The sequence below is a fragment of the Peromyscus californicus genome, unplaced genomic scaffold, assembly GCF_007827085.1.
Source record: "Peromyscus californicus insignis strain IS unplaced genomic scaffold, ASM782708v3 Scaffold_20__1_contigs__length_68692818, whole genome shotgun sequence".
Classification (NCBI taxonomy): Eukaryota; Metazoa; Chordata; class Mammalia; order Rodentia; family Cricetidae; genus Peromyscus; species Peromyscus californicus.
Genome location: NW_026294503.1, coordinates 50,198,402 through 50,215,687, shown reverse-complemented (window position 1 = coordinate 50,215,687; position 17,286 = coordinate 50,198,402). Strand labels below are relative to the sequence as shown.

Genomic DNA, 17,286 nt, shown 5'->3' with positions numbered 1-17,286 from the left:
AGACAGTGAACTATGTATGGGAACTGCTGTTTAATAGCTCAAGTTGTTCTTACAAAGCGAGGTAAGCATGGCCATGAAGAAACTCACAAGGACTCCATTTGGGAACAGTATTTTTGTGAAGCTTTTGGTTGGGTCTTTACTGGTTTTATTTCAGAAGTATAAATATGAACTATGTGATGTCTCTGGATATTTTAGTTTTGAACATGCTTGTTCAGAAAACTAATGCTAAGTACCCACAACATGAACCACTCACTCATATTAGTGAGTCAGGTAGCTACACAGAGTCTAGTGCCTCCATAATCCAGTTCGACCTGGTATAAAAATATAACAAAAGCTAGCTAGATACCAATATATTCTTGCTCTTCCAAATTACATTTGTACTTATGGCAACAAAGCTAAAATGGAGTGGTCTTTTTGACAGCCACGCTTTTAAGCAGAAGATGCTATGGACGTCCCTTTCACACAGAGGCAATGCACACCAAACAGAAAACAAGTGTTCCTTTCTGTGTCAGAGAGGCATGAATAAGGCAAGACGTAAGTATCTGCTTTATTATGGACTCCGTACCTCTATGTCAGCCTGGGATGCAAACAGTTAAGTGTCACATGTTCTTTCACCCATTCTTACTCCTTTCCAACTTCCAAAGGACAGAGCTCAGTGACAACACAGTGCATGGAATGAAGAAGGAGAGTTCTCAAATTAATTAGCTGGAAATGAGTCATGTCAATGTTTTGGAAAGGCAGAAGGGGAGAAAAGAGATTGGTAGAATTAATCACAGTGAGAAACTTACTTCAAGAGCCCACCAGAGTTCAGAAATCCAATGAGCAGCAGAAAATCAAAGGAATGAAGCATACTTGCCATCTGAAAGGATGGACAGAATCCAATCAAGGGTCTCAGTCTTTGCCAAGTAGGGGCTATGCCCTCAAAAATGTTTATTATCCACTACAACGGTAAGCACAAGGTATATGACTTGAAAGCACGTTCTACCCAGGGGGACAAAGGTGAGGCAGACAGTTTACACTTACTGCAAAGAAATAAAGAAAACTTCCACTTGTAGCTTACACACATTGAACTCTAAAGGACTGAGAGGTCCCGCATCTGTGCTCTACATTTCCAATACTTGGGATTTCATATACTGCAGAGATGAGAGATTCACGAGACGGAATCTGAACATGTTCCGATGGAGAGGTCATTCACTAAGAAAAAACAAAACAAGAAACAGGGTCATAGCTACAGCACATCTATATACAAGAACCATCAAAGGGAAAATGCAGAGCTTTGCTTACGTCACGGTCACAGAGAACCAGGAAGATCCTTAAGGGATACACGCAATAGCACATGGAAAACGGCAGTGAATACTGCTACCTTAAAAGAAGGCCTAGTTCTGGCCAGGAACTTGTTTATACCATGTATACGTTTCAGTATGTTTTTGAACGTCATGATCTGCATGAGTTCTAATTTTAAGCAAATGGCATCACAAAGCCTGACCAAAAAGTTCTTTGAAGCACTATTGAGTGCTGGCTGGTAATCATGCCAGATAACAACTTCTCCCTGTCGTCTCTTTCCCTATAACAATCTCACTTCCAAGGTCACAGGGATGCAGGGCCAGCTCCAGGGGGAGACTGGAGGACAATTGACACAAGAGTACTTACAGGTGGGGGGATGTCGTTATTAGGCTTCAGAATCAGCTTCTCCCCACTCTTTTCAACTTCAAAACCCATTTTCTTCAGCAGGGATGCATCTGCCAACCCCTGCTCCTCCATTTTTGCAATGAAATCTTGATTTTGGCTGTTGTCTTCAGTGAGATTTCGCACAGCATATACCACCCACTGCATCATAACTGGAGTCAGAGTGAAGGAATTTAATAGCATACTTCCCATTTCTGTAACTCACATGACTGTCAGAGGTAAACAGTGGAGGAGTACAAGAATACTGATGAGATTTTTCTAGAGGGTTAGAAAGAATATAAATATGCACTCAAAGAGGAAACCATTTAAAAGGCTATAAAGGTGCACACGTGCTTGTGTGTCCAGCATGTGATTCAGCAACCAGTCCCAGAGAACAGCTCACTGAGTGTCTGATGAACAAGATTATGAGCGCTCACACACGCAAAGGGGTGCGGGGGTGGGGGGTGGGGTGGGACCCAGAGCAGCTACTGCTGAGGTTGATGAACACAGCAGTACACATATGCACACTCCTGGGCATTATGTCAATTCACTAGGGAAGGACAAGAGGAGCTCTGCAGACAAGTCAGAGGCGCTGGGAAAAAAATAAGACAGGAAACTAGCTCTGTTTAAAGTGCAGTTATCAGTAAGAATGGTTTCCTAGGAGTCACCATGGAATTTCTCTCATTCAGTATTTCAGAGACAAAGCCTCAGCTGTGAAGGATTTGCTAGGTTCAGTGTGAAACACTCATGCTCTGAAAGTACACGACCCTCACTGCCTCCCCATGCCCAGGCCCTCAAATGAAATGCCCTGCTTGGTGTCCCCACATTAGAATGAAGACGATAGAAGCTTGGTGGTCACACCACTGCATTATTCATGATGACTAAGGTGGCAGGAAAAGTGAAAGCTGCTACTCTACAGCATCCTGTAAGGCAGAGACTACCAAGGGTAGGCTTTTTGTTTAGGGCTTCACTCTGGTCCAGAGGGAACCACAGGAACCTAGGCTAGCATAAAAATATTTCCAAAGAAAAAGGCCTATCTGCTCATGATCAATAGAGTATCAAAATCATCAAATCCAGAGGGCTGGGGATGCAGCACTGTGGTCCAGTGTGCTTACACAACAGCATTCACTGGGTCATGGTTTTGGTCTCCAGCATACACAAAAAAGGAAGGATCCTTTTCCTGATAACCATTAGATACACACTCAGGCAGTTCCAAAGGCAGATGGGGTGCATGAGGCTCCAAAAGGCATCAAGCCAAGCTTCTGATCCTGCCCTAGGCTTCTCTCAGACTGGTTCTGAGACATTTCTAGACTACTAATCAGAAGTGAAACCCAAGAGAGGCTGTCAACAGTAATAAAGGTGGGGGCTCTTCTTATAGAATTAAAAAAAAAAAAGAAAAGAAAGAAAGAAACGGTTTCTCTAGTTCAATAACCTCAAATGAAATTAAAATTTGAATCTATTCACTAAGAATCAAAGCATTAAAAGCAGGGGTACTATATGATCAAGGGGTATTTATGGGGTTTTAAATGGTTGTGCCATCCTAGTCTTTATAACCCAACCCTGATTCATAATCCAGTCCAGCCTTTCTACACTGTCTCAGGTCAGCTCTCTTCCTGATCATGACTCTCCCTCTGGCTGGCCTCATGTCTGTGGGACTATGGGGCCTGGATAGAGCCTAGCACAGAGCAAAGTCCTACTTAGCAGCCTTGAATAAATGAACGAACGATCTGTTGGTATTTGAAGGTTTATCACTGAAACCACTTGAGGGTATCAATGGCTGAGTGTTTCCAAAGGTACAGAACAGAAGCTGCACTCGCTGGTAGATGCTGAGTCTGTACTTATCACCCCTTGCTACAGACTGTTTTCACTTGGCAATCTGTCTGCCATCCATCATGACAAGGCCCCCAGCTCCTTTATAAGACTCTGCTTCTTTTCTAAAAACCAAATCCACACAAATACTGAAATAAAACCTGAATTTGCATTTCTCCCCTTTCCACGGTCATTGGATCTCCACTTTGTGCCATCATAGAAAACAAAATAGCATTTGTGGGTGCCAAACACTTTCAACACAAGAAGTAATTTCTAAACAATTTATTTTCTACACCTAAGGTGACACGATCACTATACAAACTCATCCTTTCACTTTTTATAGAAAAGAGGAAGCAGCAATCATGACGAGAAGTGACGAAAGGCACAAACATTTGAAGCATACACTCAAAACGACGCCGTGTAAGACTGGAGGTGGGTCTGGCTCACAGATACAGCTCTACAGTTGTAAATGGCAGAGGCCAAACATTCTCTCCTTTCTGGAACTTCCTGGCTATTAACTTAAAGATAAATGAACTTGAACAAATTTGAGGTTGCCAAGATTTTTCTAATAGCTCCTGCAATCAAAGGGCTGGGTGGTTCAGTGGTGACACACTGTCACTACCAGTTACAAACACAGATTCTCTGGAGGAAGACAACACAACCCAAACTCCTAGTTATCAAGTCAGCTCCACTTTGGGAAGAGCCAATGGCCCTGCCCTTCTATTACTGGGGACCTCTAGCCTCTTAGACCTCAGCCACATCATACTGCCCGTCTTCTTGGCCTATGTCCTTGCCTGATTGCACTCCCCCTCTCCCCTCCCTACCTTTTTTTTCAGCAGTCAATCTCAGCTGAGTCCCAGGTACTGTTGGGAGCCTTCCAGGGACCTCACTGCTCCCCAACACTAGTGTCAATTAAGGCTCTTAGAGGAACCCACTTTTAGTCACACTCCTCCTCACACTGCACTGTATTTAGCTATGAGCACCTCAAGGACAGGTACTAATTCACTTTTATGTCTCCAGCACCCAGTCTGGCCCCTAGTGCCCATATCAACACTCATTTGTTGAAATTATGCAAGTTCCCACTACTTGTGTATATTCTTGTCTACCCTAATAATTGTGAGCTTCGCAAACACGATTGGTGTCTTACTCATCTGTGTTTGTCCTTTGTCCTAGCGCAGTGCAGACAGATACTAGCTGAGTGTGTAAAGGAAGAGCATCCTCTCCAGTGTCACACACGTACAGCCATGAAGGAGTTGAAGCGACACCCACACCAGTCATGTTCTGCTCTCACATCCCAGCAGTTTCCTGAATCATGGCTTTGGGGAAGTCTAAGATTGTAGGACAGCAAACCCAACACAAATGCAAGCAGGTTAAGGATAAGGATGCTGGACTGTGTAAACAAGAGGGCCAAGACAACCAAACACCAGCACAATTCCATGGACAGTTGATTTCAAACATAGTCATCTCAGGACAGGGCCAGGAATACTGTAAGCATGGCAATTTATCATCAACTCACCCCTAAGTGTTTGGAAGCTAAATGACGTACAAACAAAACAAAACAAAAACAACCTGGTGTGATGCCTACTGCCTGTAAGAGGAAAAGGCAACTGGATGGAAGAATGAGCGTGATGAGAGCTCTCTAGCAGATGAAAGGCTGAAGCTGGGCCTTCAGGCATACCTCTCCAGGACAAAACATAATGGAAACAACAACCTAAGAGAAGAAGTCTTGAAAGACAAGTAGCAAAGGCATTCTTATCTTTCCCAAAATTGGTAGTCAAAATGCCAAGATGTGGAAGTGAAGGCCGTGGAAGAGTTTGTGAGAACTATAGTCACAAGAACATACTGGAACTAACACCTCAGCACCTGGGAAATCAGAAATAAATGACGAATTGCCAACACCAGCACTTGTCACTTAACTGTGTATTTAACACCTTTTTCATGTTCTCAGTGGTATCAATCAGCTTTCCTAGGATTCCATAAAGCTCCGAGTCCTGTACATGTTCTTAGGTAGACAAGAAGAAAGCACCCCTCCCTCTAGGTGACCACCAGCAGCTGAAGGGTGCTGTCCATCAACAGAACACACACTGTTTCTATTCAAATGAAAACATCTAGGCACTACTGTCCAGGGTTTTGGATTACACATAAATTTCTAAAGTTTGTTTTTACTAGGTGTTCAGGCTCTAATTTTTCTTTTTAACTTAATTTTTAAACTCACATATCAAAGACATGAGATTGTTCTATTTCCGGGCTCCATATGACATTTCAACACATATATGTGCATACACTGCAAAGTTCACACCTATCTCATCCAACAATTTTATTATCATTTATCATTCGTGTGTGTACTCATGAATGATGCATAGGGGTGTGCATGCCATGTCTGGAGAGGCCAGAGGACAACTCTGGGGAGTCAGCTCTCTCCATACACCTTTACATGGGTTCTGGGGCGTGAACTCAGGTTGACAGGCTTGCAGAGCAAGGACCTTTACCCTCATTGAGCCATCTTGTTGGCCCTCTTTCCCCGTTTTATTTGGGTGTATGCATGATGTGTATCTGTGTGTTGGGGAGCATGTGTGCCATGGTGCATGTATGGAGGTCAGCACTGGAGCTTTTCTGCAGAACACTCTGGTGCTGTGACCTTAGCCACAGAGACCACAGTGGCAGTTAGCATCATGCTGCTGCTGCTGCTGCACCAGGAAGGGAAAAGGAGGAGGAGGAGGAGGAGGAGGAGGAGGAGGAGGAGGAGGAGGAGGAGGAGGAGGAGGAAGAGGAGGAGGAAGAGGAGGAGGAGGAGGAGAACACCGGTGCTGGATGGGTATTCCGCGGGTCTATGCTCTGTGGAATTTGTTCTCTCCCTTCAATGTGGGTTCTGGGCTCAAACTCAGGCTGCCAGGCTTGCAAGCACCTTTACTCACTAAGCAGTGTGTTAGCACCAATATTACTATTCCTTTATGGTGAAAACACTAAACATCCTTTCTCCCAACTTTTTGACATTTAAAGTGCACTGCTGTTAACTAGTCACCCTACTGTGCCACAGCACCTGAACTTCTTATTCCTAGCTGACCATAACTCAGTACTCAGAGATGACAGGAAGAAAGCACTTTTTTCAGAACACTGCAAAACACAATCTAAGAGCCGTCTGATCCGTAGCCCTGGGTCATGAATATGTATGGGCCCCTTGTTAGTGTGCTGTGAAAGACTGGAGCCTGAGTAGTCAGTTCAGACCTAGACAGTCTTAAGTGTCACAAGGGAGATTAAAACAAGTCCCAGTTAATATTCACATTGCCCTCTTGTTCCCTCTGTAAAGGGACAGGGAACAAGAAAGAGTGGGGGAGAAAATTCAACATCTTCTAAAGTCTCTAATCCTACCAAAACTTCAAGTCCTTTATTGTATGCTTAGCTCTGGAGAGAGCGCTTTTACCGTTTCCATAGCTACTACAAATAGAAGGCATGAGCCTGTTTGTCGCAAAACTGCCTTGAAAGGGCCCGCAATCAGTGCTGCAGCTTTTCTGCAGAACACGTTGGTGGTGTGACCTAGGCCACAGAGACCACAGTGGCAGTTAGCACCATGCTGCTGCTGCTGCACCAGGAAGGGGAGGAGGGGCTGAGGGCACCTGTGCCAGTTCGGCACTCCATGGGTCCATGCTAAGCCTGAAGCTGTGAACAGGCTAGGTGACTCAGTATTAGTGGACAGAAAATTGTAAAGCACCTTAGTACCAACCAGCAGACATGTCTGCTTTAAAGTACAATCACCTGGTTAAAATGTTACCTGCTAAGACAGACTTCATCTAGTTATAGGCAGGCTGTTTCTAGGACTCAAACCCAACAGACTTCAAGTCTAAGGATGACTGCTGTCAAGGCCCAAAGCCTGTCTAGGAGCCTGCTGAGAACGGGGCTGGCAAATAACTGGCAAGAAACAGTGAACCGTTTGATGTAGTTCATACGATTCTCATATGTTAGGGGATTGATTTCCGTGTCTACAAATTCAACTAACCTCTAGTTGGTCAGGACCAATCACAGGTGAGTGACCTGTGGTTGCTCTGAGAGTAAGCAGTTGTAAAGACAGTAGGCCAAAGAAGCATGGTGTTTAACATTCTGCCCCTCAGATGTTGACCTATGGCCTTGGATATGTAAGGAACCAATAAGCAAGGAACTATTAAAAGTATAGGTTTGGGAAACCTACATTTCATTGATAACAACTTAAATATCAAAGGCTTTTACTTGAATTTTAGGATATACGTGTACTTGACATAACATTTGTATATGCATGCCATATAATAATCTTTACCTACATAGTATGTTGAAAAGTTACTTTAGACAGTGAGCCAGTGAAGGAATGGGATTTACATGCATACAACTTCTGAGGAGCTACTGCTAGAGGGCAGACAGAGAGCAGGCATGGAGATCCTCCAACAAAACTGCACTGTAAGAGTAGAGTCAGTGACAGACAAGTCTCCTTCAAGGGCCTTTACAAACCACATCATGGAAGGTTATCTGAGGATCAGAGTGAATGATAAGTACCTGCAGCACACTAAACAACAACCTTTTCAAACTATGCAAAACTGAGGTGTAGGAGCATAGCAAGCAGTCCGTTATAAAACTTCTGGAAATTCTTTATATTACTAAAACCCAAGTGTGCTGATTTCCTCATACAGAGAAGGAAAAACGTGGAGGTATGGACCAGGAACAAAGTGTGCTCAGCAACCCCAGCCCTCTTGGTAGGAGCTGGGTGGCCTCCATCAATCCTCTCCTCAGAGGCGGACTAACTCATGGAGAGGAAGGGGAAGCATCCGTAGACTCATGGTCACAACAGAGGCTGGAAGGAGGCTCATGGAGAGGAGTGGGCCAACAGGACGGAGGTGGGGAAAGGTGTCTATTCTTCCAAAGCCATAGGTTTCTCTGCTTTTCTAGACATCCAGAGATATTTCTGTTGCTTTCATAATGAAGTTCATTCTACATCACTGCTAACTTTTATCATTATCTTTGGTTATCAACACTCATTCACTACACACTATTCTCATTCAGAAACTAAAGAGGAAAGCTTAGTGGGGGCAGATCCTCCTAAATTCCTTGCATGGTGCTGGAACCAGTGTATGCAGTAACCACCACAAACCACCCACACTGGCTCCTCCTACTGCCCTAAATTGTTGGACTATCTAGTATCTAATTTTCTTCTGCATTTTGTATTTTAATACAAGGGAACATCTGTGCTCTGAGTGTTTCAGTGAGCGCTGCATGTGCTGTTTCATGGTTTGCAGACTGTTGTCTTAACAGTGTCTAACAAATCACAGCTCAAGTCATGTGTGCATACCTGCCAACTTACTAATTAATGGCTAACTGCCAACACTGAAAGCAGTAAAAAGGAAAAACAAATACAAGAGGGTGGGAAAGAAAAATCTGCCACATTAGTGAATTATAGGTCATAATATGAAGAATATGGAATATGTGTTCTTAATGCATGCTACAAATAGCAAGTAGTTTCTGCCTATACAGAGGAAAGTCATCTCCGAATCACCACTGCTTTACAGACCAAGTGCTTTCCTGTCCTCTCCAGCCACAAGGGAGACGGACAGAAATTTCAGAGACGGTGCAGAACTGCCTGAACAGCTGTCACTGGAGACTTGCTCCTCTGTGCCAAGTTCACATCCACTGTCTTTACAGCATACAACTTACTTTTCCTAGAGTGACCTTTAAAGATGAGGTGAGACACTGTTTCAAGGGCCTCCTCCTCGAAGCCCACACATCTCTCCACCTTTTGAAAGCTCCCACTTCCTGATAGCATCTGTGGGCAGGGTGGGGAACCATGCCACATACCGCCCTCTGTCTGGACCCTGGCTGAATTCTATGCTCTCTCCTTCAATCCCAGATGCACACCATCCAGCACCCAAGATGAGAAAGAAAACATACTGTGGGCCCATCCAGCTGGCAGTGAAGTCATGGAAGACGACATTCTCCCTGCCAGACAGTCATCACTAGCACTGCCCACTCCAAATGCTTCTGTGGCGAGCAAAGGCTGTGCTCGCAGGTACCTTGTCTTCACAGGGTTTTGGTGGTGAAGGATCTTAGAGCACTGAAACTAATTTTGTACATTACATACTCTGGAATCCTTTTTACTACCCACTTCAAAGCAGAGCGTGGTATAAAGCAGGCACAGTCTGGCATCCCTATCACACTACAGGTTTCAGGATCAGAAACAACCAATACCACTTCTAACCCAGACCACACCAAAGAGCTCTGGGGCCACAAGTGGTTCCATTTGTATTTGGGGCAGCACTCTGACGTCACTTCTGAGACTAACAGGGCTGCTGCATGCGGCATGCTAAAAAGTGTCCAGCACGTGCACTGAACACAGGGCATACATAGGAGCAGGATTCTACAGCACTCCGGGAATGCTTTCCTTCCTGTGCTCCCTGACTCTTGCAGAGTATGTGTTGTTCACCTGGCAGGCTCCTCATTATCTGAGCTGTGGCCTTTGGTATGTAGAGCTTAAGTGATCTAACTATTTAACCAGAGACAGCCTGCTCAGTTCCTGTGTCAGATTTGGGCTGTGAGATGTTGAGAACCACATATAGATGCACAACACAATGTTCAACATCTTTAATCCTTAGAAAAGTTCAAATAAAAACTATACTGAGTGTGTACATGCTGCACATACATACGTACAAGTAGGCAAACATTCACATAATAAGAAATTAAAGTTTGGGGTTTTTTGGTTGTTTGTTTGGTTTGGTTTGGTTTTTTCGAGACAGCGTTTCTCTGTGTAGCTTTGTGCCTTTCCTGGAACTCACTCGGTAGCCCAGGCTAGCCACCTTCATTCTTGTTGTGGGGACAGCTGGGGAGAATATTAGGCTTCTAAAGAAAACAATGCCCAGGACTCCAGTCATACCCAGGTCCCCACTAACAGTGCCATGGCTGAACTTTATTGCCTGAAAGAGGAACTCAGGGCACAGCAAGACCCCACCTGCTGAGTGAAGAGATGTATATAAAATGTACAGAACTCTGGAATAGAAGAGACATCAGAAAAGCTGCTTCATCTGAACCCATTCAGAGTACACTCCCATTCTCAGAGAGGCTTTAAAAGAGGAATTCACACTTGATTTTTGACAAAGAAGCCAAAACTGTACCATGGAAACAAGAAAGCATCTTCAACAAATGGTGCTGACATAACTGGATGTCAACATGTAGAAGATTGCAAATAGATCCATATCTATCACCATGCACAAAACTCAAATCCAAGTGGACCAAAGACTTCAACATAAATCCAGTTACACTGAACTTGATAGAAGAGAAAGTAGGAAGTACATTGGCACAGGAGACCACTTCCTAAATATAACATCAGTAGCACAGACACTGAAAGCAACAATTAATAAATGGGACCTCCTGAAACTGAGAAGCTTTTGTAGGGCAAAGGACATGGTCAACAAGAAAATAAATAAATAAATAAATAAATTAATTAATTAATTAAAAAATTAAAAAAGAAAATTCTCCATTCAAATCAACAGCATTATCCAAAAGCAAGAGCACAAACAGCCAATACATTTATGAAAATGATCATGAAAAATGTTCAACATCTTTAATCCTTAGGAAAGTTCAAATAAAAACTATACTGAGTGTGTACATGCTGCACATACATACATACAAGTAGGCAAACATTCACATAATAAGAAATTAAAGTTTGGGGTTTTTTTGGTTTGTTTGTTTGGTTTGGTTTGGTTTTTTCGAGACAGCATTTCTCTGTGTAGCTTTGTGCCTTTCCTGGAACTCACTTGGTAGCCCAGGCTGGCCTCGAACTCACAGAGATCCACCTGGCTCTGACTCCCGAGTGCTGGGATTAAAGGCGTGCCCCACCACCACCACCGGGCAAGCTTGGGTTTTTATCTCATGCAGTCAGATTAGATTTTGGGCATAGAGAAAATGGACTCTTCTGCACAGTTGGTGTGAATACAGGCTAGTATAGCCAGTACAGAGTGCAAGAGACAGGTTCTTCAAAATACTAAATGAAGAACTATCAGTTTATTTAGCTGTGCCCTTCTTGACTATGTACCCAAAGAACTTTATCACTGTAATACAATAAGTACCTTTATGTCCATGTATGTTTCTGTAGTCACAGGAGTCAAAATACAGAACTATAGTTCATGTTCAACAAATGAAAGAATAAAATGATATATATGTGTAATGGAGTATTATGTCATAAAGATGAATAAAAGCCTATCATTTTTTTTGCACCTGGAAAAAAAATAAGACAAAACAACAGACTATAGAAAGGGAAAAGATCTTTACCAACCCCACATCTGACAGAGGGCTAATCTTCAAAATATATAAAGAACTCAAGAAACTAGATATCAAAATACCAAACAATCCAATTAAAAAATGGGCTACAGAGCTAAGGAGACAATTTGCAACAGAAGAATCTCAAATGGCTGAAAGACATTTAAGGAACTGCTCAACATGCTTAGCCATCAGGGAAATGCAAATCAAAACGACTCTGAGATACCATCTTATACCTGTCAGAATGGCTATGATCAAAAACACTGATAATAGCTTATGTTGGAGAGGATACAGAGCAAGGGGAACACTCCTCAACTGCTGGTGGGAGTGCAAGCTTGTACAGCCACTTTGGAATCAGTATGGTGGTTTCTTAGAAAATTGGGGATCAATCTTCCTTAAGACCCAATGATACCACTCTTGGGCATATACCCAAGGAATGCTCATACCACAAGGACACATGCTCAACTATGTTCATAGCATCATGATTCGTATTAGCCAGAACCTGGAAACAACCTAGATGCATCTCAACTAAAGAATGAATAAAGAAAATGTGGCACATACACACAATGGAGTACTACTCAGCAGAGAAAAACAATGACATCATGAAATTTGCAGGCAAATCGATGGAACTAGAAAATATCATTCCTGAGTGAGGTAACCCAGAGTCAGAAGGACAAACATGGTATGTACTCACTCATAAGTGGATACTAGATGTAAAGCAAAGGATAACCAGACTACAACCCACAGCTCCAGAGAAGCTAGATAACAAGGAGAACCCTAAGAGGGGACGCATGAATTGCCCTGCGAAGGAGAAATAGATGAGATCTCCATGAGCAAACTGGGAGTGAGGGGGGCCAATGGAGGGTAGGGGACGGGGGATGAGAACAAAAGAGAACAGTATGTTCAAGCTGGAATAGCGACAGAGTGGGAGAGCAAGGAAAGAGATACCATGATAGATGGAGACATCATGGGAATAGGGAGAAACAGGGTGCTAGGGAAGTTCCAGGAATCCACAAAGATGACCCCACCTTAGGCTACTAGCAATAGTGGAGAGGGTGTCTGAACTGGCTTACTCCAGTAATCAGATTGGTGAATACCCTGTCATCATAAAGCCTTCATCCAGTAACCGATAAAAGCAGATGCAGAGATCCACATGGTGCATGGATCAGGATCCATCCCTGGTGCATGAGTGAGCTTTTTGGAGCCTAGTGTCTATGGTGGGACACCTTGCACAGCCTTGGTGCAGGGGGAGGGACTTGGACCTGCCTCAACTAAATGTACTAGGTTCTGCTGACTCCCCATGGGAGGCTTTGCCTTGGAGGAGCTGGGAATGGGGGGTGGTGGATTGGGGGAGAAGGCTGAGGGGTGGGAGAAGGGAGGAGAGGGGGATCTGTGGTTGGTATGTAAATGAATAGAAAATTTCTTAATAACAAAAACATAGAGGAATTCACTTCAGTGTCTCACACTTGCCAAGACTGAGAATGGTCAGTGTATTTGCATAAAATTGGAAAAGTAGTAATAAAAACAATAGCAGCAGACTCACGTCCAACCTAGTATGTGACAGTAGCTGTCTTAAGCACTTACTAACCCTATGATTATCCTCACCCTACTGAAGAGGAAACCAAGATCCTGAAAACCAAGAGGCTGAGTAACCTGTCATGTGCCCTGTGATAAAAAGTGGTGAAGCCAGGGCATAGACACAGGCAATGTGGCTCCAGTCCTCAGCTCCCATCTCAAGGCCATATAGCTTCCAAACATACTCCTCTGCCTGTGGAGATGACTGAATCCCCAGAAGCAGGGCAGGCCTTCCTCCTGGCACTGAGTTTCAAGCCAGTGTGCAAGGAAGGGAAGAATGATCAAGTTTGAGACTTGAAACTGGTTTCTTTCACTCCAAAAAGCTCACAGGACTACACCAACCTGCAGACAGCATTCAGATCAATGATCTCTGTAAAATACTTTCAGGACTAGCTAATAAACTAATGCTCAAAATGAAATGAAAATGTGAAGTTGAGAAAGTAATCCCATCTAAATTACAGGAGATTAGTGTTGGTCTAGCACTAATGACATTTCAGAAGTAATAAAGTGTAGCCAAGGGTCAAAAACAGTTCTGTGCTAGGAAGGATTAAATGAAGAACACAAATAACAAAGAGCTTCTGGTGGATCTGAGAGAAGACAAGACACAGCAGGTATTGACGAGCCAGGAAAGCCCCATCCTATGAATGCTGGGGGTTTGGGCATTTGGACCCACTGTCCTGGCTGATGTTACTAGTCCCCTGGGGGGAAAAAGGGGGCTAGTCATGAGTCACATGGCCATGTTGATATGCTGCTTCTGGCCCTTCCCCTCTCAAAAGCCTCCAGGAAGTCAGCAGTCAGAATGGAGTGGGCTGGAAGACTTAGGATCAGAAAGAGGTGTCTGTAAATATGCAATTAGGAGGAGGTGGCTGGAGAGCAGGGCTGATTCTTTCTCTGCATGGGAACTCTAAGCCCGACTTCCTATCAGAGCAGCACTACTGCATCTCTTTAACCTCCTAATGTCAGCCTACCACAGGAATTTATGAAAACAAGAGCTAATAAATACTTTAGACTGTTTCAAAGTTAGGTAAGTTGTAGTGGTGGCACTACATTTCTAAAGTATTTCTAGATATCTTGCTTTTGTGGGGGAAATTAATTACAGAAATGTACTATTTCTGTTGTTATCGTCAGGTTTGCCTGTTTGCAGTACTAGGGTCTTGGTGCATGCTAAGCAAGCATTCTACCACTTATAGTCCCTTCTAGAAAAGTTAACACTTGAATGTGTTTTCTCATCTTATATAGACAATAGGACTTGTTATTTATACTAAAATTAGAGCCATGGATTAAGATCCCGCAAAAGCTCAAACCGCAAAAGCTCAAACTGTTAATCACACATTGGAATCTCTCTCCAGAAGTTAACCTTGACCAAAGCACTCATTTAGGAAGTATGAAGATAGCAAATGCCTTGCCTAGGTTGGGGAGCCCAGGTCTAGCTCCCGTACAAGGCTTTGTAGTAGCAGTCATTTCAAATGGGCACGTTTCCATGCCTCTTGGCTTTAAATTCCTTTATTCATACAACGAGGATCACAGATTTTCTTGTATTATGTGAAGTGATGGTGTGGGCCTCATGGACATAAAGTCTAAAGTGGACTGCCATTCATGCCATTAAACGCCTAAGAGTCCTGGCCACTCACAAAACCATTTGCTACAACTTTCTCTTTTATAAAATAAGGGTAATATTTTATAAAATAAAAGTAATATCTATGATAATAAAAAATCATGCAGATTAAATAAAATCACAATGTCATGGATAAGAATTGTTAATCAGATGTTTTGGCTTTTGGACCCAAAAGATCAGGAACCAACTCTGTGTGGGCCCTGAGGAGGGACTCAGTACAAGGTATGACTACTGCATTCTGTTCTTCCAATTTCTCACTACAGGGAAATGTGACTCACCATCTTTACCAGTTCTCAGTGCACAGCTCAGGGGCATTAAATACAACTGTGCTATAACCATCTCTACAATCCTGTACGTGTGCGTACCACGTGGCGGTCAGGGGGTAATGCTGATGTACACTAGTTACCATCTTGTTTTGTTTTTGAAGACAGGGATTTCTCTGTGTAAACTTGTCTGTCCTGGAACTCGTTCTGTAGACCACGCTGGCCTTGAACTCACAGAGATCCTCCTGCTTCTGTCTCCTGAATGCTGGGATTAAAGGTTGCACCATCACCACCTGGCTCCATCTTATTTTGAGACAGAATCTCTTGCTGAATCTGAAGCATGTCATTTTGACTAGGGTGGCTGGCCAAGTCTTCGTGCTGTGCAGCAGTCACTTGGCCCATGGAGTCATCTGTTGCCCTCTCCATAACCTTTGGTGCTGTACAACTGAAACTCTAAACCCATTAGGCAGTAATGCTCCCTTTTCCCCAGCTGCCAGCAAACATTTTTCCACTTTCTGTCTCCATGCTTCCAACTACAGTAAGTACAAGGAGGCAGAGATAACATGTCTTTCTGTGAGTAACTTGAGGTTCATTGATGTCATAGCATGTGACAGTAGTTGCTTTTTCAGAAAAAGGCTAATATTCCCTGATACAAAGAACATATTTTGCTTTCCTATCCATCCTCTAGATGGACACCTAGACTGCACGCAGGCTTTAGCTACTAAATGATGCTGCTATGAATGGGGTATGAAAAAATCTCCAAGGCCCTGCTTTCAGTTCTGAAGTACACTCAAAAGTGGAATAGCTGGATTGTTCTTAACTTTCTGAGGAATAGCACTATTTCCAAAATGTTTTTGACAGTAGCTATATGCTTATTCCCACTAACAGTGTACACAAGGTCCCAATTCTCCCCATCCTTGCCAAATTGCTTAACTTCCTGTATTTTTAACAGCCACTGTAGTGAGTGTGAAGAGGTATCTCATTATAGTTTTGTTGTGTGTTCACCTAATGACCCATGATATAGAACATCTTTTCCTGGTGCTTACACAATCCAAAAAAAAGATACCTTCAAATCCTTTGTCCATTTTGGAATTGGCTTATGTTCTCTGGTTGCAAGTATTTTCTCCCATTCCATAGTTACCTTTTTATGGTTGATGGTGTCTTCTAACGCTCAATTTAAAAAAATTTCATGCAGCCCAATTTGTATGCCGACTTTGCCTTTGGTATCAAAGTCAAGAAACCATGCCCAAATCTAAAGACAGAGCACTTTCTTCCTTGTGTTTTACAGTTTTAGTAAGACTGTTGTGTATGGTGTTAGAAAGGGTCCCTCCTAATGCTCTTTAACTCCTTTTTTGGCAGTGGGTCTCATGATGCTGTCCAGGATGGATTCCAACTCTTGGGTTCAAGTGATCCTCCTGCCCCAGCTGCTCAGCTTTCCCATTTCTGTCATTTGTGAGTGTCCAGTTTACCTGCACTATATGTTAAATAGACTGAAAATTCCCAATGGAACACTCCTGGCATCCTTGTCATATGCAAAGGTTTATTTCTGGGTCTGAATTCTATTGTACTAGTCCACATGTCTCTCTGTATGACAATTTTAAAATGTATATTAAGTTGTAGAATTAGGAAGCATGAAGTTTTTGATGTTCCCTAAGATCCTATGAATTTCAGAACAGGTCTTCCCATTGAGTTGCACTAAATTTAAAGACATACTAATATTTGGGAATTACTGACAGAAATATTAACCTTCAATTCATGAACATGAGTGTATTTCCATTTCCTTATCAATTACTTTTCTTTCAACATAATTTTCATTGTTTAAGTCTTTCACCTGCTTGGTTAAGTTAATTTCTCAGTATTTTTTTTGTTGTTGCTGTTGTTTGTTTTTTGTTTTTCAAGACAGGGTTTCTCTGTGTAGCTTTGTGCCTTTCCTGGAACTCGCTTTGTAGACCAGGCTGGCCTCGAACTCAGAGATCTGCCTGCCTCTGCCTCCCGAGTGCTGGAATTAAGGTATGCGCCACCACCACCCGGACCAATTTCTCAGTATTTTATGATGTGACTATAAATGGGACATTTTCTTTTTCACAAGGT

General features: G+C 43.0%; 1 protein-coding gene across 2 annotated transcripts in view; it reads right to left on the bottom strand.

Moving 5' to 3' along the window:
* Positions 1-897: 897 nt before the first annotated feature.
* The window catches only part of Atxn10 (ataxin 10), a 143,127-nt gene continuing 126,738 nt past the window's right edge, over positions 898-17,286 (bottom strand). For both annotated transcript variants that reach the window (XM_052748554.1, XM_052748553.1), the window contains 2 exons: positions 1,651-1,838; positions 898-1,194 (listed from right to left, as the gene is read on the bottom strand). In XM_052748554.1, the coding sequence (XP_052604514.1) occupies positions 1,192-1,194; positions 1,651-1,838 (191 nt within the window). In that variant the 3' untranslated portion in view covers positions 898-1,191. The remainder of the gene's footprint in view (positions 1,195-1,650; positions 1,839-17,286) is intronic.